This window comes from Melanotaenia boesemani, chromosome 17, assembly GCF_017639745.1.
Source record: "Melanotaenia boesemani isolate fMelBoe1 chromosome 17, fMelBoe1.pri, whole genome shotgun sequence".
NCBI lineage: Eukaryota > Metazoa > Chordata > Actinopteri > Atheriniformes > Melanotaeniidae > Melanotaenia > Melanotaenia boesemani.
The window spans coordinates 14,699,630-14,724,177 of record NC_055698.1 but is presented as its reverse complement, the minus strand read 5'-3'; the positions used below and the strand labels follow the sequence as shown (position 1 = coordinate 14,724,177).

General features: G+C 38.5%; 1 protein-coding gene across 1 annotated transcript in view; it reads left to right on the top strand.

Annotated features, from left to right (window-relative positions):
• ctnnal1 (catenin (cadherin-associated protein), alpha-like 1) overlaps nt 1-24,548 on the top strand; it is a 51,348-nt gene that overhangs the window by 12,318 nt on the left and 14,482 nt on the right. The window contains exons 2-3 of the mRNA XM_042012425.1: nt 15,418-15,607; nt 23,896-24,083. Coding sequence (XP_041868359.1) covers nt 15,418-15,607; nt 23,896-24,083 — 378 coding nt within the window. The remainder of the gene's footprint in view (nt 1-15,417; nt 15,608-23,895; nt 24,084-24,548) is intronic.

Below are 24,548 nucleotides of genomic sequence, written 5' to 3'. Positions count from 1 at the left end.
GAAAATGCAATGAAAAGCATAAAAGACAACCTGGTCTTCCTCGGAACAAAGCAGCCTGCGTATCCAAGGGAAATCTGTTACTGCACAGGATGTATATTTCCAAATGGGTGGGATCTCATCAGCATTAACCCGCTGCCTGAGCTGGAGATTTCTTTGATATTGTGTCTTGGATGTTTTGCAAAAACTTGCTTAGATCAAAGATGTCTAAGTTGTCAGGGTGCCTGTGGTGGTTTCACTATGAAAACTTATATCCACAAAAAAATACTGTTAAACCCAACTTAGAAATTCTGTGTTGACAGTATTCAGAGTTTTCTTTTGTGTCAGTTTTGAGCTTGTTACAAGCTGACATCACTTGCTTCAGACTGGTATTTGCCTCCTGGCCATTTTCAGTGAATGTGGTTTTGAGGTAATATGCAGTATTTTAAACCATTTTGATATAAGCACGACTATAGTTGTTCAATCCTTCTGAAGTATTTATGTCTTTAGCTCTTGGTCGATATCAGCTGAAGGCAGTTTCCTACTTTTACAGGTAAATCTCCATGATTATCACTCACATGCATGGAGAAAATGTTTAGCTCATCCCCAGTAATTGGCTCAATCTACACTAACGAAACACTAAAGCCAGCACGTTTGATGAATTCATTTATTATTCAATAACACCAGAACCTGCATTGTGTTTAGCTTATAACTACAAATTTGAAGGTTATTGTAGACAAATGCAGCTTAATTTGACTCTTTTTTTTACCCTAAAGGGGAAAATGTCTGTTCTGCATCCCATGATTTTTTTAAGATGAAGTAGGAAATCTTCCCGGCAGACACGCTATAGAGGTGTCTCTAACTTAATTTTTGTGTTTGACCAACAGTTCACAGTGAGCGTTAATTTTCTAAAGCAGATACATGAAACAATTTCACTAATTTTTATACAAGAAATTTACATGCAGCATCAAGTTAGCATAGTGTAGCACACAGACTAGGACTAAGGGCAAACTGCCAGTCTGAGGTTTACTAAGGATAAAAAAATCCACCTGTTAATGCCGTCAGTACCTAGTAATTAAGTGAGATTTATTGATTCTTTCATCTTAAGGATATTACTGCCCTTGGCCAAGAGATACTGAAACGTTATGGTTTTTCAGTTTTTCTCACTAAATGAGATAAAATATTCAGATAAAATGTTTATTCATGTGCTGTAGAGGAGCAGAGTCTTCTGTTTATTTCCCAGTGCATTAGATATTATTACTAACTGGCTGGTGGCTGTAACTTCATTTTTATCGAGTAATTAAATGACAGGATCATGGTGCTTGGGAGAAGACCTTAATGCAAACACTTGAAATACAGGTTAATACTGTTACAGTCGATGGGACTCAAGCTGGCTGATAGACCAACATGACAAACTAGCAATAAACAATGAAGTGGCAGAGAACAAAGGAAATCGAGCAGAAGATATACATCATCAACTAAACTCATCAGAATCTTAAACCACTCACCCACTGCAACATTTTGAAAAATGCAAGAGGCTGAGAGGGTTGGTGGACGCTGCAGTGGGTTGTGGGCAGGTTGCGGATACATGAGGCAGGATTGATGCATTGATGTGGTCAGCTCTACAGGCATTTGACAGATGGAGAGCAATACAAATTCATAAGGCACCTTACACTAACCCCTTCTCAAACAATTCACGTTTTCTTGAGAAGCATGCTGCTGTTTTGAGCCATTTTTTAAACCCATGACCAATTATTTTTATTAAACAATGTAAATTTTAACAGCAGCAGCATAGGTGGTTAAAGTCATATAATGTTGTTTACATAAAGAAAAAACTTTAAAGAGTCATGCAGGAAAATATCAGCAAGTCCATTAAAGGAAGCAAAGTTCAGAGATCACAGACAGACTGAAACGTGTGTGTTTTCCAACACATGACTGCTACATGTTACCGTTCATCCCTTGACATTTACATCCTCATAAATGTCAAGGGATGCAATGTTTTCAAATACATACAGTTAACTCTACTATAAGTTATTTTTTGATGTGCAGATTCAGGCTCACTCAGATGAAGCTTCAGTAGTTAAAGTGGTAAATAATTACCAAATTACAACAAAATAAACAGTCCAGGAAAAAACAAATTACAGTCCCTCATAATATCTGAATTAGAACTAGCCATTTACACTGCTCACTGTTGTTACTTCTGCTACTGTAAGGGTTTTAAAGGAAAACAAGGCTGTGAAGCACAGCAGTGGTTTGTGTCAGGGTCTGGTACTCTGCAAGCAGAAAAGATTGATTCCCTCTGATTCCATTTTCATCTTAGTTAACCTTGGACTGTGGTTAACAGGGCAAAAATTGATCCACATCCATGTTGTTTGTTTACCCTCCGGTAAAGGCTACAGACTCAGAGGTTAGTTTCACTCTTGCTGTTTGGTCTCATCTTTCCACGGTGTTACTTTTAACTGAAAGAGAGCAAGTCTGTAAATAAAAAGTTTGTAGACTGTTAGGAGACACTTTTTGCCTCGTTTACTCATCATCATCTCTCAGCCGTGCTTTTACTCATGCTAAGTCTCAGTTGTCTGTCCTCTTTCCTTATTTACTGTATGTCCTGTGCCATTCTCCTGTCTATCTCTCCATCACAGCTGTCCATCTGTTTTTCTCCCAGGTTTATCATTCGCTCTTATCAGCTTTTGGTTCCTCTAGGCTTCCTGTACCTCATATCAGTCTGACTGATTACACAGTTGCAGTGCTTTGCTTTCAAGATAGATTATCTGTTACTGTCACTGTGTGCACAAACAAGTCAGGTCAGTGTAGTCTCAGTTCTTCCATGCATTTTCTTTTCAAGTAATGCATCTACTTAAATACTGAGGAAATTTCCATTTGCACAGGTTTACTATATAATTAGTATTAACTGACCCTTAATTAATAAAAATAAACAGCTTTAATAATGATTGATAACATTTGGTTAGTCATGATTTGTCATACATACAAACTGCCATAACCTTGGGTCAGAGTGACTCTGGAGAGCTTTCTGCTCAGCTCAGCTCACAAAGAGGGCCCACTTAAGACTTGATAGATTTCCCATTATTTTTAGACAGCAGTGATGGAGTACCAGGTGGCACGCAGCCCCCTCTGCTTTCCTTTGAGTTTCTCCTTCCTGAATGGAAACAACCCAACTAAGGCACACAAATAGTAAGCCAGTCTGCTGCAAAGCTCTAGATATGAATAGTTCTTTATGTGAAACAATCACAAAAATGTAATCTGAAAACTCTTGGCCATGTTTCCTTCCCTTTATTTGGAAATCTGTCTCAGAGAGGTTTCAGGGACGCTAGGAGCTCTCAAACTAGAACCGAGGATCATTGCCAAGCTGTAATACTGGGGAAATAAGTGGGATTATATTTGTCATTTATTTGACAGTGATTGGTCCCTTGGAAAATATGAGACAAGTTTATTGGTTTGTCTACTGTGTGCCAGCCTTGCAATGTGTTCTGTTGTTTTGCCTTGCCTTCTCTTCTTACACATGTGCAGCCAGAGCTGACTGGTTTTCAGACTGCTGTACATTCATAGCAGCAGATGAAGTAACTGAGAACCACTGACCAAACTCAAAATGTTTTTTTTTTTAGTTTGAACCTCTAAATGATTTATTTACCATTCAAATACATCAACTTTTGATATTGTTTTTGTTGTCGGAGCCAAAAAGTAAGCACAGTCTGCATTGTTAGCATTAGAAAGATTTTGAAACCTGTTGTTTAATTGTTTTAAGTGCTCCAGTACAACATATCTGCATTTTTTAATATATTCAAGAAGCTTTTTGGTGAGTCAGCTAATCTGACCAAGCTGGAGTTCATTAACACACACACACAAAAAAGATGATGCATGCTGCAGCAGTTCTTGATGCCACGGCATGGTGCTACGAACAGGGGGAAAAAAGTGTGCAGTCTCACACTGCGGTGCTGATTCATGCAAGGAAAAAATTCAGTTAAGTGCTCAAGGGGTAGATGCCACCTTAGCTTTGATGGAAAACTCCAGATGTCATGGGACACATTTAACTGAGATGAGATCAGATCTGACAGTCGAGCCTCGGCTGCGTGATCTTGTACCAGACTCATGATTGAAATGTTGGTTCATTTTGTTCCTGGCTAATATAGTTTAGGCTGAGACCAGAACCTTTTGAATCACTCCAGTGTGTCCTATAGTTGGCATTGAGGTTCTATTAGATTTGTTTTTTGTAATCCAAATATGGAACAATCCATTTTACACTTTGACACTATTGTTTAGAAAGCAATCTCATCCTTGCTTATGTCAAAGGAACACTTTGAGCCTGTAGGAAATATTTCCAAGGCAAATAATATCAGAATTAGTGTCAGGTCTGTATTAGAGCTGTTACCTTTAGCAAATTCAATTTTGAATTAATTTCTCTGCTCCTTACCTTGGTAGTGAGTTTATTGAATTATTGTGGTTCTAGGGTACATTAGCAATTCTACATAAATTCACCAAAAAGCCCCAATGATGTTGATTTCTTTTCCACTTACAGGGAAGAACCCGATGTTGCTCTGATGGACTGACAAAGGGCTGATTTATATTCACTTTATATCTGAAAATAGATAAGCCTGTTTCAAATATTTGTTTGTTTGTTTCAAAGTCAATGCCAACATACCGCTATACGTTACAGTACATCCACCAGAGAGCAGTGTAGAGTTCAGAGTCCTCTTCCAACTTTGGATGTCAGTTTGTAGCAAACATGGCAACGGTGGAATAGATCATGATAATTAACATTCTGAAATAAGGATGTATAAAAAGAGGCAGCACAGTAGACAACGGTGGTCTGCGTGGCCACTGAATACATTGTAGTTTCTTCTCTTTTTTTTGTGTGTGTGTGTGTGTCATTGGTCGCATGTGAGCTGTACTGCCCAAAACTTCCACCATGATTCAACTGTTCTGTTTGCTCCGTTAGGGTACCCATCCTCAAGTTCTCTAAAAATGTACCAAAGTAAGCATGGATGGACAGAAGGCTCCATCTGTATATGTGTTTTTAACGCTGAGCATAAATGAGCCCTAAGCCATCTCTGTCAGCTGATGCCCAAGTGCCTTTAAAATGCAATACTTGTGTCACAAAATGCTGAATCCAAAACACCTCTGGCTCTATTAGATTCTTATTAAAAAGAAACATAATCCTTTTAAATTAAATGCAGATTCAGGATTTTTTTACCATGTTCATTATGGTCACATTAGGTAGATACATTCCTCCTACTCAGTATTCTGGTAGTCTTTTATTAAATAACTCCATAGATAGAGATTTTTGTACAGTCAGGATTTAGGTATCACTTTTACCCTCTTTTTAATATGACCAAGATGTGACAGCCAAAGAGTGAACCTGAGGCTTCAAAAAGGAAGTTTACAAGCCAGTGAGGAATGCCACCATGTTTGCCTACTTATCATACAGCCTAGGGTCCAAAGAGGTCATTTGGCCTGCACTTTCTATAAGTCAAAAATTAAATATTTGACTCTCAAAATGATAAAAAAAAAAAAAAAAAAAAAAAAAAAAAAACAGACAATATCAAACTGTTTCATCAAGCTATTCAAATTGGATCTATAGAGAAAAAATATTTTTTTAAAGGGTAAAAAAAATAGTATGATTAAAATAATTTTATTCATGAAAAACTTCTGACATACAGATACATACATCTTGCATACATGCATATATACATGTAAACCTGGAAACATTCAAGCATCAAGTGAACATCTAGGAAGTATATCTTTAAAAAATTGTTTAAGAAACTGTAGCACAAAAGTAGCATAAAAGTGAAAGTCACTGAAACACAAAGTATCTGCAAAGCAAATGTTTAGTGCAGCAGAGGTGAGACACCACCTCAGGGTGTGGTGCATCTGATGGTAACCCCACAGCACAGTATATTCCTCAGTGACTCGCCCAGGAACACTGAAGAAAAGGTGGGTGAACAGTTGAAAACTGCCAAGTGGATTTAACCCTGTAATCAGTGTTCAAAGTTCATCTCTCCTTTTCTCGGCTGACCTCTTTCTTGACTTTTTGTTTCTCTGTCTCACTGTCTTCCTCCCTCCCACCTTCTAACCGGAAAATTACGTGAGCAAAGAGGACTGAAAAGGCATATTGTATTCTAGTGAATGCAGGCTGTGTGTGTATTTCAATGAAAGCCCTTTCTCTACTACCATGCAGCAATGTGGACATAACAACCTTGGTGTGGGTAAAGGAGCTGCATCATATTTACTAATCTCCAACCCTCCATGACATGCTCACAGATGTTACCTGTACAACATTAGTAATATAAGTTTTTTATTATTATTATTTAGTTTTAAGATAAAGGCTCCATTTAAAGCTACATACACAAACTGTTTTACTCACTGACTTTAAATAGACAGTGAATCTTAGTCTAGTAAAATTGCACTGCAAATACTACACGGCCTCATAGTAGTGGCTTTGCATGGCCAGGCTTGAGATATGTGTCCCCAAACATAACTTTGACAGTGGGGCCTAAATGTGGGTCCTTTCTGTACAGCACACAAGTGGAGGCTTGTGATGGTTTACAATGAACATTTAGAAAATTTTCCCCACATCTTGATATGAAAGTTAGATAATTTCAGTTCAATATGCTGACCAAAAGAATCATGACTTTTCAATATTACCTTTGGTGTTGTTAAAATGTACAAAAATACCATGAATCACACACCAGACCACAAAAAATAGCACATTGCATTTTTTGTTGCATAAAAATATAGCTGAATCTTGTTTTGGGTGTTTAGATTGAAATTTGCTTATTGTGCACTGTTGGCTGTCTAGTTTATTTTACCATACTTCCCTCACTAACTTCCCTACTGTACTAGAGTATATCTGAGAGCATGATAAGATTGAATATTACAGTACTGACAGACTGTTATCCATTTTCTACACTTTACCCTATCTAGGGTCTTTGAGGGATGTAGCTTATCCCAGCTGTCATAGGCTGAGAGGCGGGGTACATCCTACGCAGGTCATCACTCCATCACAGGGCTGCTAGTTATTATTCTCGGTGAAAACCTTTCTTTCTGATGTTTGCTGTGGATTCTCTTTGTGTGTCCACATATTCAGGTGTCATCTCTGATTGCTGAGCTCAAGTTTTAAGGTCAAACATTGCCCTTTTCTTATACATCTCCAGTGGGGTACAGTCTAAGAATCCAAATCCATTTATCTTCTACTCCTGTGTTCTCTGTTCAAATTCTTTTTTCTGTCAGAGTCCTCCTTTTTGTTTGCCTGCCTCTGTATCTAAAGGCCTCGTTACACCCCGTCATCTCTGTCTTCCTTCATCAGCATCCACACATGCTTGTCTGTCTCATTGGCTGCGTATCTCTTGGCATACGTGGGCAAGTGGGCTCAAGTTCATGTAATGTGCTTCTCCTCTGATTTGTAGCTGTCATCACATGCCACTCGCTTCCTCACCCATCATGTTTACTGTCTTTGTCCACTCCCCAGATTTGAACCAATCAAAAGAAACTGGCTTGGTGTGCTACCATCACACCAGCTCCAAGCAATTGGACACATTAGACAACATGACAAGTCATTTTTGTATTTAAGTAGCTTTCTACGTTTAGGGAGACCAAGTATTCATAAGAAAAGGTAGAAGTTAAACACAGAGGTTGAATTTTTACCAGACAATGTGTGAGTAGAGCTAATTATTTTTCAATTGTGCCATCTGACTCACTGGAAGAAACATAGTCCAACTTTCTTGAAACATTTACTGTTTCCAAGTGGTCATACTGTAATGGTTTATGGAGCAGTAAATTAAGGTCCAGTCTCTCGCCTGCAAATGGTTTGTCCTTTCTGGGATACAGTAGCAGTATGGCAATGCAGCATGGTGGACTTCACAAAGGAAAACCCCAAACATTTGGGGATAAAATCAGCTCATTTGATGGATGGATGGATGGATGGATCAGCTCATTTGCTGATGAAGAAAACAGAACAATTAATATTTTCTTGTGATTCTACTTTACCAACAGCCATGATGTGAATATTAAGTCAGATTTCTGACACTAGAGTCTAGTGCGACATAACCACTAAGAGTTCAGGTCACTTAAAAAAGAAACACACATATGTGATTTAGTGCCACAAATGAAAATGGCTTGAGTTTGATTTGAAAAAAAATCTGATTAGTGCTGTTCAGACTGTCTTTAAAAGAAATCAGAAATGAATAATAAAAAAAAGGCAGTTTTGGGCCACTTTTGCCTCTAGTGTGAAGATAGCCTAATTCTGGCTGTTATGAAACCATTGTGCTTCAGATCAAGAGGAGAGAGTAATGTTTGAAATGTTTTTCATGACCTCATTAGGTTCATTAGAATAGGCAAACCTGTCACTGCTGATTAGACGTAGTGTTTCCATCTTTGTGGCTCCATATTTGGTCTCTTTGACCCATCGAAATATTCTATAGAAATATGAATCCGAATTACCTTTCAACATGTTAAAACCTTTATATGTATGGTTGCATATTGTAGATTTTTGGGACCATCTCTATAACTACTCTTGATAATAATATTTTTATTCATATGTTTTTGAAACGTGCATCTTCTTTCACTCTTTTGAATCACAGCAAACTACAACTGCCTATTGAGAAGAGCTTGAAGCTGGACCAATAATGGTTTATTGACGAGTACCATAAACACAATTTGATGAAACAAGAGTTACAGTAAAATCCAATTGTGTACAACGCGCAAAGCTGGAACAATAAATTACACTTGAAGAAAAAGAAATCAATGTTTTGATTTTTCTTTCAGTTTGTTGTTCTGCACAGATAAATGGGACAGTTTGTCAAAAATGCTTGTTATTCCTCTGCTGCTTTAGAAATGAAAGTAGTTTAAGCTTCAACCCTCACCAACACCATCACCACATACATGCTGGGTGTGCTTAAAGAACTGCTGATATGTTGGAAAATCCCTAAAATAACCCGATGGAGTCCTATCTTCTTCTCCTCTTGTACAAATAAATTTAATTTAGCTTGTCTGCTTTTATAGGGACCACTGATAAAAACTAAAATATTGGCAGATCACAGTTTGTTGCCAATGGATTGTTTTTTTGTTTTTTTTTTTTTGTCCAGAATGTTATAGTTGAATGGTGAATAATGAATAGTTTCAGTGATGGTACAGAGGTGAAAAGGTACTAACTGCCCATGGTGATGGTGCACAGAAACCTATGGAATGAATGTTTCTGCAGCTGTGTGTGTGTGCGTGTGTGAGAGAGAGTACAAAATGAAAATAGCTCTGACATTCAGTTTAAGTCCTAAAGAATGCATGACCAGTCAAGACTACATATGGATGTGCTTCAGCTCGGCTTTAGTGCTAAAGTAAACCACAACCTTGTGTTTCTAATTTAACAAGGAATGGCTAAACTTTTCTGCTGTACATTCTGCTCCTAATAGCTGACTCTGTAACTCTTTCCATTGTGTCTGTAGGCAGCTGAAAAAGCATAAAATGAGAACTTCTTGTAATTTTGGGCATGATTTATTGCTGCAGCATGTTCTTGTTAATTGGCCTCTGGCCTGGTATGTTTTACAAATTATTAATTTTTTTGACAAAAACCCAGCTAACCCATTCCATTTGGACCAATTTGTTAATTTATTGTCAGGGTGTGCGATGCATTTTGTGGCTGAAATTAGAAAACAGAAACTGACTCCTTCCTTTGGGGAATAAAAGAGCTTAATGTTCTCTAACTTGCAGGTTTTTGCAGTGTAAGCGTTTGATGGTATAGTGGTGTTACTCTTCCATATTTTGGCTTTTCTGCACATGCGGCTTCACGGTGTTCCCTAAAGGATGCGGCTTAAACACTGCAAGCTGCTACTGTACCGTATCACAGTATACTGTACTGCCGCAGCGTAGCTCTGGGGACAGGCTTAAATCATGTACGGTGCAGAGAAGGATGAAGGTTGATGAGAAGAAGTCAGATTGCTGAAGTCACACAGGAGAAAGGTTCAGAAAGAGAGATGTATGACATCAGATATTCAGTGACAAATGGATAAAAAAAGACAAAGTAAAGAGATATGTAGATGTAACATGTCCTCTTCTTTTTTCTCTTCTTCACTTCACATCTTCCAACCTGCTCTCCCCAAACTCCCTTGTCTTTCTTTTCATCTCCTCATAATCAGAGTTTGGCTGTGGACCAGTGTAGCATCGAATTCTTGCTCACTTGCAGCCAATTTGCAAAGAATTCGCTCACCCATAAACGTGCATGCTCAGTGCAACTTTCATTTCTTTCCTTTTATCTTGTTTTTTTTACTAAGGTCTCTAGTGAACAGCCAGCCACTCATCTACTTGGATCAATAAAGGCTGACCAGAAAACTTGGCCTTTTTGGGAGCACTGCAGTCCAGATTAAGAGGCAAAAGTAATGCCTGGAAACCTCGTGGAAAAATTCACATAGTTAAGACAAACATTATCTGTGTCCTTTTGGGTGCAACAATGATCCCTTTGTGCTGTAAGTGGCTGAAATGAGACCTGGAAGTATTCTCCTTCCTGTTAAACTAAACGATTCGAACACTTGTTATGAAAATAAAGGTGTGCAATGACAAAAAATCACCACAGATTCAGAATTTTTTTTAAGAATAAATAAAAGATGTTTAAAAAAATAATGCTGACAGTTTTGTCTGTTCAGTAAGCAAACTGGAATTAGACATTACATTTCTTGTGTTATTTCTCTTTGCCTGATCACACCTTTCCACAAACTGGTGCCCAATTATTTCCTTCCCAAACACAGCAGTGCTGCAGAGTAAATAGTTGAATATTCAAACACTTATTTTACCACAGGCAAATAGAAAGAAATATTGTGCTCCTATATTCACACACATGTAAATTATTTAATTTGATTTGTAATGGCTAAATGTTATATGAGTTTTAATAGACTTTTAATACTTATTTAAACTCTAGATTCAGAAAAATAACACTTTAATTTCCTGGCTGACTCTTGGCCAAATAAAGCTTAAAAGCAATCAGTGAGATAAAGCAGACAAATAAGATGGCAGACATAACACTTGCCAAACAAGCAATTATGGTGATGAACATCTACAATATGTGTTAAATAAAAATCTCAGTGGTGCTTCTTCACACTCACTTTTATCTAGCTGGTTTAGTTTAAACAGAACTTTATGTAAATAGTGACTGACAAGATTGATGATTTACATGTTTATAAATCTGAACAAATTATAAATGCTGAGAAGCAAACTGACTCTGAGAGCATCAAACTTTCTCCAAACATTTGCCAGTCAGTGAAACTGAATCTGCAGCCCTGGGAGGCAGCCACAAATGTTTCCAGCTTTTGTTATGCTCTGATTTATAGTCATTCACTGCAACCTTGAGTTGCTAATCTAGATTTCCTGCTCACCATTGGTTGCTGTTGGTTAGCGCATTGTGCTATTGACATCGAGGCATTCGGGTTGCTTTTTACTCATGACCTTGTAATTGCCATCCTAATTTTGCACAACAAAGAGAGGGGCGGCGATCTGTTGAAAGTCAACTGGTTGCATACCAAAGAAGTAAGAATGGAGAAGGGGATTGCTTGCATGCATAAGAGCAGGGGCCCTATTATTCAGAAATATGACATTTCCCACCTTTTTGTCCAAACAAGGGAAGTCAGATAGGATGATAGATACTTCATGGTGATGTAAGTATGCTCTCTTGTTTGCCTTCGTGTGTTGTTGTAGAGTATGCAGTGTGTGCATCTGAGCCCCAGTAGGGACACAGTTCGGTTACTGGACAGAATCCAGTGTAACATCCTAACGGGGAATGTTTTTCCAGATCTTTTTCACTTTTGGGATTCTGAAGTGCTTTGCTGGAATGTGTGATTTTTCTCTCACTGCACAAAGTTCCACTGATATATATACAAATACAAAGAACTCTCCTATGTGATGGCACTGTATCAATATTATGTTTTCACCACCCTGCTTGGTTCCTGTTTGCACAGCCCAGTAAATGTACCCACCTAGTAATCCCTAGTGGAGGAAATCCCAGCCAGGGCTTGTTCTCTGCTCCCTCTTTGTAATTCTAGGGGACTTTTCTTTCTTTCTGTTTGTTTTTCACATACCCACCATGTTAAACTTGTTAAACTAACTTTGCTTCTCTAAGCTGCTGCTGTGTAGCTGAAACCTTATAACACAGGAAAATCTGTAGCAAGGTGTCTATTTTGACCCTGCTTTGTCTTCCTCTGTTTTTTTTTGGGGGGGGGGGGGGGGGGTTTAGGGTAGAGGGCCTCCCCCTCCTCACTCTGTAATCTTCCTTGCTGTTCTCATTCCTCAAGTTAGCTTCCTTTCTCATGCCTTCACCTCCCTTAGATTCCTGTTGTTGGGTTAGTGAGAGTCTCAGTGTTCATCTGTGTCACTTGTTTTTTCTTTAGTAAAACATGCAGGCCTTTTTCTGCATACATCTGCATACATATAGAGTATATCGGAAAAAAAAACAATACACATTAATTAGGTCCATTGCATAACAAGATATCCATTTATGACGTAAGTCTGAATCATGTGTAACAGTGCCCCAATTCCCTCTGGTAGCCTACATGATGTCCAGGCAGCCGGTGTTGGTGTTTTCTAAGGAGTATCCCACTATGTGTGTGGATGAGTCAGTGAACAGCACTGGGCCTGCAGGAAGGGAAACTACAAGCCTGAGATAAGGGCAGAGTGATACATAAAAGGACGAGTGACAGACTTAAAGAAAGGCTTAATGAGCGCTACAGGCTGTGTCAGGATCTCACAGCAGAACAATACTCAGAAATTAAAGCAAAAAAAAAAAACAAAACAAAAAAAACAAGCTGTCAAGTTACAACTTCTGTCAACATAACGGAGATTTGAAGCATTCAGATGAATACCGACAGGAGTTTTTTGTAGACAAAAAGAGCTTGAGAGTAGCTGGGTACAGCAGGTTCCCCACTGTCACTCTCTCCCCTCTGAGTCATGCACATTTACACAACAGAGGCTGCAGGTTTCTATCCAGGCAGCCATCAGTAATCTGGATAAAGCAGGTATAGCTAATGGATGCATGGATGATAGATTTATAAAAATGGAAAAATAGAGCCTTTATTAGGGGTGGATTTGAAACCAAAGCCCTCTTCAGACATGAGATGCGTAACATTAATAGCGTCATCCTCTGTAAAAGCAATTTCATTCGGTTATTCAGACACAGGCCACATTTGCATTGGTTTTTCTTACAGCTTCACATCACACAGTCATGCCTACCACAGTGACCAGGGGATGCGCATGCACAAAACTTGCCTTTCATCTGAGATTTAACGGTGGATCAAGTAAGGAATTACATTAGAGTCCTTATAGGGTCTGAACTTCCTTCCAGCATATTTCCATAAAAATACATATTAGCAAGCACACTGCAACTGAAAAAAACACACTCCCAGGAGATGTCATCATATGTAAATATCACCTTCCTGAATGATTAAAGGTAAGCTTAAAAAACAGCTTTAGGCTCATACAGAAGGAATCTCAATCAGTTATGTTTTATGGCTCACTAAAATGGCTGTAATTGGTTTCTCTGCAGAGAAGTGTTTTGGTTTCTCACTGATGCTTGAGGAAACTGTCAGTGAGGGTGATGTATTATGTCCAGCTTTAAATGTGGGTCAGAGAATTGTAGCTATAGAAGTTTGCTGACTTACACTAATTTAGATTTTGGTCCTGTGGCACAGAGTAAGAAGGATTATATTTATGGCCCTGCTTTGAAAAGAAAAACCGACTGCCTTTTATTGGTCTTTGATAACTCTGAACTGGGCTGAAGGCTTTTCAGGCACAGATAACAAATGTATGTCAGTGACTTTCATTCATACTGATTGAAGACAATCATTTTTTAGTGTGATGTGCTGACCATTATTAAGGTTGTCAACTTTATCTGACAACAGAGGTTTAAATGAGTTAATGTCTCTCAAAAATCGTTGTGCTTTTCAGATTTCTTTGTATAAAAAATAAAAATGCAACAGCCTGGTGTGTCAGGATGCTGCTCGTTCAGAACAGCCATCTGAGCTCAGCAGATCCAGCATGTTTGTTCTGAAGCCCACAGCAACAGATTCCTCCTCTTGGACCACCTACAGCCGGGGACCAATTAAAATCACCACCCACTATTTCCTGACTCGAATTGTTTAGCACATGCACACAAACTCGTACTCAAATCCACAATGATAACAGCTGGAGAGTAGACACAATCAATGCATAATTAATGATGATAAGTTCTACCTTTTCATTATTAATACCTTCAATTACCACTTCTACCTGAGTTTTGTAGAAGTGTGTTTTTTTCCTGTGTGCCCAGCAGTGGATTATATTGTATATGTCGGAGAAGATGTAAGTGAAATATTATGAGTGATATTAAAAGTTGGTGTTCTCTTCTGGTACTTACAGTGGTTAAACCTCTTCTCTTTTATTAAAGATACTGTTTACAAGTTATCACAGCATATTTCTTATACTGAGCATGAGATTATGGTTCCATACAGGCAATTTGTAATTAAGAAAATTGGAAATCGTTTTAATTTTTATTTGCTTTTCACCAGGTTTAATGTGTAAATCCTAGAAGGCCCAAATCTTTCTTAAGTTTAGTGAAAAAAGAATACATCATGTTTCCTTCCCAGTACTCTGTCACTTCTGTTGTTCCTAATCGTGGCAGTCTCTCAGATAATATCACCCAAATTCCTCAAAAGCAAGGAGTAATATTTTTCTAATCATAGTTTTAATGCTCAAGTTAAACATGGAGTTTAGTTTGTTTTTCCAAGTCATTTGCTAAAATCAGGTTATTTATTTCAGCTGCTGACTTAAAAAAGATCATGCATGTTTTTGTCTGTTCTCAACTTGATCACTTCATCTATTGTGTTTAGGTATGAGTCAGGAATTCTTCCATTATCTGCAGTTAATTCAAAATGCTGCAACAAGACTCATTAGTAATGCAAAAGAGTATGAGATCTTCCCTTTATTAACTTCCTGTTAGATTTCGTATTGATTTGAAAATCTTACGCTCACCTTTAAAGCCTTAAATGGCCTTGCCTTTTAAGGCCTTTCATACATCTCAGATTTACCGATCTGTTATGTGGCCTCCTGATCACTGAGATCCACAGATGGTGGGTGCTCTTTTAACTGTTCCCTCTTTTCTAACTGGTAAATTCAGCCCCTAATTCTGGGCTATGTACAGAAATTGGTGCTATAGAAATAGTTTATTATTATTATTAATATTAGTAATATTATTATAATTAATATTATTATTATTATTATTAATATTATTATTATTATGTAGTTTGCATAGGTTTTTTGTTTCTTTAGAAAATGTAATACTGTTACCATAAAACCTGGCAAAACATTTGAAATGAATCCCACTGTTATAATTTAATCAAGTAGCCTTTGAGTTGTCTCTAGATTTTTGGTCTGATACAAACGTCCTGCTTTCCTTTTGTCTTTCTCTTCAAATTCCTGCAGATCACCACTCTGATCAACCACAAAGACAAGCCAAAGAAGTCTGAGCGCACCCTGGCAGCCATACACAGGGTGGGCCAGGCAGTGAGCGTGGCAGTGGGACGTTTTGTTGCTGTCGGGGAGGCCATTGCCTCAGAGAACCAAGAGCTAAAGGATGAAATGGGTCAAGCCTGCTTCGACGCACGCAGAGCAGGTGGGTCTCTTGAGCTTGAACTTACTAATGTTGACATTTTTCCAAATTGTTGCGCCTAAACTTAAGATGATCCCAAGTGTTGCTCTTTTGTGGGAGTTAGCGGTGACTCATATTTTGCTGTGCTGAAAACTATAACAGTGTTCTTCATCTTAAATGCTTCTTCTAAGTGGATACTGTATCTTTCTGTATTAAGCGCAGTCATCACTTAAGTATTTTACAAATTTTCCTCAGAGTATGTCACAAACTGATCAGCCAGGAAGCAGGGGGCTCTTCATCTGTGTTTTGTTAAGACAAAGTGTGACAGTTTTATAAAGCGCCAGCCATCACCTTTAGGCTTAAAAGTGTTATTAAATTTGAGCAAATTTCGATTAGTCTCGACAGCCTGGCTGTCAAAGAGTATTACGTTAGAAGACCTCCAGAGTGCTCTAAAGACGTTGTTGTTATTAGGCTGGGAATAAAGACTGAAAAAAGTGTTGGAAATAAATCCCAAGGGTGGTGTGTCGAGGAGGGAATGAATGTATCTTTACAGGCATGGAAAGCTCTGCATAATGAGCTTTCTTAGAAGGTTATTGGACAGTTTATGCTTCTAGCTTTTAATGAGAATGAAGGAACTGCTGTTTCCTGATATTCATCAACTTATAGGCAGCTTTGTTTTTGGCATATAGAGAAATATTTATATTGTCTAGGCCTTCTATGTAGGGTTTGAAGCCTCTTTATTAGAGGCTAGGATGTTTTGTGTTGAGGCTATATAATGCAGCTGTAAATTTTGATTCTGAGATCTTAAAAAATAAAACTAGCATCAGTCTGTCAAATTAGAGTAATTAAAAAAAAACAAGTATTTAAAATCGGGTTCTCATAACTGTAAGACAATGAGTAGTTTTTTATTGCTCTGAAATGATTGGGATATGTTTATTGAAGGTGCTGATTACCAGCTGTCATATCATCCAAAAAAAAATACTATAATTTGGCAGAAATAGTTTGTTTAAACTTAAACAAAAATATTAGTAACTGCCTTGAGAAATGAAGTATTTTTAGTTTTACAGCTGTGGAGAAAGTTACAATAATGAGCAACAGGTGAAAAACGACTGAAGTTGTTTTGCAGAAGGTGTTTTTGATGGTCCCCAAAACTCTATCACTGCAACTCTTTACAAAATCAACATGCTGGGTACAACTCCAGTTCTTTGTGTACATGTTTATCACGCTAAATATTACATGCATGAAGACTGGATCACATTTTATAAGTAATTAAACAGTAATCATGTTGAATCAAAGGAGTTCACAAACTTTCTCTTGCAACTTTACATTCAACTTTTCTTTAAATCTGCTTACTTAGTTCTTATCAGTCAAAACAAAGACCTGCTTTAACCCCCTACAAAGCAAGCTGGAGACAATCGCACTGGATAAGAATTTAGAAACAACACCGTGATAATAGGTTTATGTGGGGGGAACCGGCTTGTGAGGCAAAGCATTTAATCCTAGCACAACGCTGACTTGTAAGGACACCAAAAACTCTGACAACAAGGGTGCTGGTGGAAGCAGGAGAATAGACTGATGAGAAAATGTGCATGAGAGTCTGTGTGTGCATAGGTGAGGCATAGGTTAAGTGTTTGTGCATACATGTGTAAATGTAGGGGATGTGGGTTAGCTTGTGTGACTAATAGTTCTTTCTTTCCTCTCAGGGGCTTGTTTTCAGTTTTCAGTTTTTTCTTTTGAGCAGTTGTTCAATGATGAATTTTTATGATTTGTTTGAAGATTAAATCATGTAAACAACTTGGATTTTTTTTTTATTATAATGTCGATAGTGTAACCCTCCAGGGAACAGAAAGGCTAGTTAGTAAGGGATTGACATTTCTCTAATTCCAAGCTACTGAGAGGGATTAATGAGACTAGGCTTCAGTCTTCTGTGCTATAATGAATGAAATAAAAGTTGTCCGAAAGCACTTGTTTAATTACATGCTACCCATCATCTGAGCGGTCGAGAGATCCAATGAGGCAGGTCAGTGATGCTAATCTGTGTTGGATCTCTGTCTGTAGCTGTTAAACTTGTTCTCACACTCACTCTTTTGGCCTCAGAAAGCTAAAATAAGTAAAGGATGGTAACTGGGATCATGGTATTCATAGGAAACACAACACAAGTCTTTAATATCAGTATTCAATCTGGACTATATGTTCAAGGCAAATGGGTGTTTTAAAAGAAAGGGCAAGTTAGACCTAAATTAACGAGTGAGTGGAGAGAGAAAATCACAATTGCTGTTATGCATAAAGTCACTACATATCACTCTAAGCAAATGTCAGCTGCCTTAATGTCTATTAATGTCATGCTTTATTGAGGCAGATTGGAAATTAGGGATCAAGACCATATGCTCTTGTGGAAACTGAGGTAATAAATCTAATGAGCAGAGGAAAAGACTAGATTTCAGTAGAGATTGTGAAGGTACACCATGCCATGTTGCATACTGGCATGGGAGCACAGTTTGTAAGGATTGTTCTCCCATTACCTTTGCCTGGTTAGTTTTTGTTTTGTTTGGTTAAAAACAGGCAAATCTGTTAGAGAAAGAAAAAGGTAAAGAAAGGAAATGAGAAAAAAAATGAAGTGACTGAATCACACTTCTGAATGCAAGATCTGCTTATTATTAAGCCAATAAATCTGATTCCCCAAAAATCTGATTAACCCATGTTACGGACACCGCTCATTGCTGCCACCTGAGGGCAATCTTAGGGTGTTTGGTTGTGAATTTATGTTACTTAGATTATTGGAACTGCTGCACGTTTGTTATCTAGATAAGTACGCTGGTTTATGTTAACTCTTTTGTTTGTGTAATCTTGGTTTTGAGTTAGGCTTTAGTGATAACATTTTGTGTTTCTTTCAACAGTTTCACAAACCCCAACACTGGTTTGTGTTTGCCACCGGTTTGATTAATCTTCATTTTCGCTTACAACAATAAAAACTGGTTTATTTAACTTTAACATCTGTCCACCGCTTACATTTTTTGTTACACCCTGTCATACCCCTAAAGTGGGTTGTAACAACCCATTTATCAGATTAAGATAAGTCCAAATCACAATTGTGTTCATCATGTTTTCTTAACTTATAGTAGACAGATAAGTCTGTATTTGGTTATTAAGAGTACAGATGGACTAAAGAGGCTGATTCTACAGTTTTAACATAAAAACAATCTCCTGAAGGTATATTTCAGGCTCTGCTAATGTCAAAGCTACACTCAGATCAAGCAAGAAATTAGTAGACAAAACAAGCAAACCAATGTGTAACATAATTTTTTTAATTGGACCTTGCTGGTTTATCTGCAGATGACAGCAGATAGAGAACTCTCAGTATGCTAGCAGCTATAAATAGGGTCAGGAAAAGAGCTATTTTTGCCATCTAAAACTTTTTAAAACATATAGTATAAATCAAATAAGCTATTTAATACATTTTTACAATGGTTAATTTCTTAAGACGGTGGTACAAGGCAGTGACTACTCAGGAATTTATCACGACCCCAGTTAGCTCAACTGGGTCTATGGTTCCTTGCTTTATGTCTTCTCCTTCTCTTTATGTCCTTCCTGTCAAACAACTTTCAAATAAAGGCAAATAGTACCCAAAAGTCCTTAAAAAAACAAAGACCAGGTGGCTACATTCATCTTTTGTATATATGGTACTGAGAAACAGCGATTTGTGCTAAATGCTAGCTTGTTTGTGCAACAGGGTTAAATGTTTATGTCCAGTATTTTAATTTAAGATTGTTGACAGGCTAATTGGCCCTAAACGCCTGTCATCAGCTGTGCATGAGGTTGTAAACAGCAATGTTTTGTATCTAAAAAAAATAACTAGCCACTGCCTTGCCTCACACAAAATACAGAAACATCCCAGATCTACAACAGTGGTTTATTTATTTTCTATTTTTATTTTTTGTATTTAGGACAAAGCCGCATGTTTCACCAAAACATACAATATAATATGATAATAAAAATTCATATATTTTGCTAATAGAGACCCCGACTTAGGCCTCTCCTTTCCATCACAGTAGAGTCACAGGGTTTGTGCAGCACTATGTGAGACAAGCCTCAAAGTTTTGACCAGTTAGTGGAGCTGGCACTGTCGGATACAATCAATTCGTCAGTGCTGCTTTCTTTAAAAGACCAGCCGAACTAAACAGACAGCTGAGCTGACTGACCTAATAGCGACCTATCCCCTCCTCCTTCTTTCAAAGCTCTTTCCCTTTCTGAAATGTCTCCTCTGTCTCATTTCTGGAGTGTGTTTGGTTTTGGTTTTCAGTGAGTTTTTGTCTTTTATGAGAAGAATTAAGAAGCTGGAATGAGAATTTGTGTAAGTATAGGGTTAGGGCTGGGCGATATGAACCAAATCTTATATCTTGATATTTTTTACCTGAATCACGATATACGATATATATCTCGATATATTTTTTGGGGGTCAAGTAACCAAAGAGACAGTTCTAATTTACAGCCTTCAGTGCGAAATACACTTTTTTTAACAGTTGACTGAAGTAGCTTTATATTAAATTAAATGCTCCTAGAACAAAATGAATGAAAAATACTTTCCAATGACCACAACAAAAATACAGATGTGCAAAATGCAAAAGAAAAGATGCTTTTAACTCCAAATAAACTATCTCGATATAAACAATATTCCTTCCTTCTATATTGCGTCTGATAAAGTTTCGATATATTTGAAAACCTTGATATATTGCCTAGCCCTATATAAGGTTTATGTGTCATTAATTTGAACATTTATGTATGAAGAAATAAATAAAGTAGCTTTGGCATTTTCACAAACTGTGTGTGTGTTTGTTTGTGTGTGTGTGTGTGTGTGTGTGTGTGTGTGTGTGTGTGTGTGTGTGTGTGTGTGTGTGTGTGTGTGTGTGTGTGTGTGTGTGTGTGTGTGTGTATGTATGATTGTGTCTATGTTTTCCACCCTAAAAATGGTCCCTGGAAAAAGCACACCAGCTGTGTTTGGGTCAGGTAGGCATGGCTATCTTATCACTATGCTCAATATAGTTCTGCAGTTTTCATCTTGTCCATAATGGTTTGTACTCTCAGAGTGAAGTGTGGTAAACTATTATGTAATAGTTTTGTCTGAACTAACTACTGTCCTCTTGATCCTGTCCCTACCGACATCCTGCAGAGCATCCTACCTACAATAAAATCTGCAGTTACCCATATTATCAACTCCTCTTTTAAATCTGGCGTCTTTCCCTCAGCCTTCAAGCAAGCTCGGGTTACCCCGCTGCTGAAGAACCCAGGTTGAAAACTACCGGCCGGTCTCACTACTTTCGTTCATGCCTGAACTACTAGAGCGTGCCGTCTTCAGTCAGGTCTCACAGGTCCTCCAAGACAACAACCTTTTGGATCCATATCAGTCTGGCTATAGGCAAGGCCACTCTACTGAACCTGCTCTCCTGTCAGTTAATGATTCCCTATGGCTTGCCAGATCCGCTGGTCAATCCTCAATCCTTATACTCCTTATACCCTTTACTACCTGTCTGCTGCCTGTCCTCTCATGGTTTATGTCATACCTCACAGGAAGATCCTTCAAAGAATTTTGGTGAGGGGGAGTGTCCAGATCACATAGGCTGACAACAGGGATACTTCAGTGCTCAGTGTTTGGCCCTCTTCTCTTTTCCCTATACACCTCCTTACTCTGTGCAGTCATTCGCTCTCATGGCTTCTTCTACCACTGTTATGCAGATGACACTCAGCTTTACCTTTCCTTCCCACCTGATGACACAACCATCTAAATGTGAATATCAGCATTCCTTGCTGATATCTCCATTTGGATGAAGGATCGCCACCTTTAGCTAAATCTGTCCAAGACCGAGCTCATTGTCTGTCCAGCCAGTCTTTCCTTACCACCACAGATAAGCGTGCAGCTTGACTCTATCACGCTTGTGCCGACGTCTTCTACCAGGAATCATTGTGTCATGGTAGACAACCAGCTGACCTTTAAGGACCATGTTGCCTCGGTTGCTCGATCTTGCCGATATGATCTCTACAACATCAGGAGGATCAGACCCTACCTGACAGAACACACGGCACAGCTCCTGGTCCAGGCTCTGGTAATTTCATGCATTGACTACTGCTACTACTGCAACTCCTTATTGGCTGACCTGCCTGCAAGCTCATGCCACTCCTCTGCTAATCACTCTTCACTGGCTTCCAGTTGCAGAGCGCATCAAATTCAAAGCTCTGCTTCTGGTTTACAAAACAATAACCCAAACGGCTCCTGTCTACCTTCACTCCTTAATCCAGAGCTACACTCCCTCTTGACAGTTATGCCCTGCCAGTGAAAGATGCCTAGTGCTCCCACCACAACATGGTGCAAAATCAGTAGCTAGACTCTTCTCCTCTGTTGTCCCCCATGGTGGAACGATCTACCAAACTCTGTCTGATCCGCAGAGTCCTTATTCACTTTTAAGAGCAAACTAAAGACTCACCTGTTTAAGGAGCATTTTCGCACTTAGCTTATCTCTTCTATTTGTCGAAATGCGTTAGAAAGATTTGTCCAGCTCTTTGGCACAACACTGAATAAGCTGCATGCACTTACGCCCAAGATGATATTGTGTGATGAAATCATGATCTTGTATTTAAACAAAGGACTAAAAAACCAAAAGTACTGCCTCTAGCACTACATGACAGCACCTGGGTCCAGCTGGACTCACAGCAGTCTGACAACTACTTAATTATAATGTCCCATCATGTTTGAATTCTTGTTTGTGTTGTTCTTCCTCTCAGATGTAAGTCGCTTTGGAGAAAAGCGTCTGCTAAATGACTGTAGAATAGAATAGTAGAATAGAATTAAACCAGTCTGGCCAACCCACAGTTTTTACACCAAAAAGACTCACGATAGCCCAAAACATGCCAGCTGAGTTTGAATAATGCTGGCATAGCTGTCAGACCACTGTGCAGAGTTTCATCCTGTCCAGGACTACATGTACGCCCAGAAGTGATAAGTGGTGCATTAAAAGAACATGTTGCATTGTAGTCTGAACTAACTAAGAGGGCATTTATGAAATGCTGAATTAAGTATCCATCCTTCCATATTCTGCCTCCTGTCAGTGTCCAGATCTCAAAGGGCCTAGAGGTATTCCTGCCCATTCACATCATGCAGATCTCTCTGTGCAGATCCTAAGGCACTGCCAGACCAGATGGGATCTGTGAATCTTCCAGCATATTATTATTTCTGCTTCTGCTGCAAGGAAAGGACTGTTTTAATAGCTTTTTTAAATTGAATTTAAGCCTCCACCAAAGCTGCATTCCCTCACCCTTCTGAAGTCATTTATGCTGACTGATGTTACCCCCCCTAATCTGATTCTCACTCTTTATAACAGAGTTAGCTGTCGAAAAAATGTCATGACTGGATATAGCTGAAGCGGCACTGGATTCCTTAAATCAAGTAAAATGAGAAGTATGAACAGGATTTGTTCTGAGCAGCAGATTTTGCAGTCCTGGTCACTTATAAAGTTGGAAATCATTTCAAAGGTAACCCATCATCATTTTTGTTTGCAGCTCCCAGTCTGGGCCACACAATATTCTCTATATAGCATAAATTTTTAACAAACAAAATATAATGATATATAATGGTTCATAAACTGTCCCAAAGCACAGCCATAGTAAACAGTTGCAAAGTTTGATTTTAGTTTCTATCTTCAAAGTTTGATCCCAGTGAGCCCAATTGAGTAGGTGCAGCAGTGAGGGCTGTCAAGTTCCTCTGTACCACAAATTACATTTGTGCTCCACTGCATTGCAGCCCACATACTAACGCTCTTACAAAGGCTGTTACCTTATCCAAAGAATATGTAGTTTTCTTTTCAATAAGCCCACTTCTTTGGCTAAATCCAGATCCAGATCCAGAATATGATTTCAGTTAATTAAAAAAAAAAGTCTTAAATTTTTGTTTGAAATTACTTTAAAATGTCACAAACAACAAAAATAAGATTTATACATTTCAGTACTTTTTCTAATGAGCAGAACTAAGGACATATCTGATTTTGGTGGACTGTGGCAATTGTTTCACCCTTTCGTTTCTACTGTGAAGCTGGTCTTAAATTTACCTTTTGTAGTGTTAAAAAAAGTCTGAAAAATTCTTAAATCTTGTTTGCTATAGCCTGCAGAAATCAGATTGGAAAAGAAAAACAAATATAAACTACTCAATCTATATCAATTAATATAAAAGTAATGAGCTTCTTATTAAACATGATGTAAACCTAATCAGATTATTATTGATTATCCAGTTCTAAACCGTAACTGTACCTTTACATCATGTCTTGCAGGCGATGCCATAGCCCAGCTGACAGATGCGGGATTGCCCGTGCCGTCCCAGTCTGACGGGCGTGTCACTGTGTTCAGTGATAGGACAGGGATGGTGAAGGCTGCCCGCTTGCTCCTCTCCTCTGTCACTAAAGTCCTGGTCCTTGCTGACCGAATCGTCATCAAACAGATTATTACATCACGCAACAAGGTGAGGCACAATGAAACGAGCATGCTCTCCTTTGTACCATGTGCATAAGCTCCCTTCCACACATTCTAGTCTACACACACAAGCAAACTAGCTTGGATCCTTTATTTCCTAACAGATATGCACTGGCCATCTGACAGTTACTGGTTGTAATTGAAGGGAAGCAGTACTTTCAGCGAGCACATGAAGACACAAAGCCAGAGGCTCTCTCTCTGTTTCATACCTGGCTAAGCTCTTAGCCAGATAGTGTGATACGGATGAAGCTTTAACATGAGCCAAGAATGGAAACGGGGGCCCTAATCATGAATAGCGAGCCTTGTTTGGATAGACAGTCGACAGCCCCCTGTTCTCCATTACTGGCAAACACAATTAGAGCTCTTCCTCTTCTTTGTTTAGCACAAATAAAAGCTGTCGTGTTAGTTCTGCCAGCTAGCTTATCTCCAGCAGCTAAATTTGCAGCTACATAGA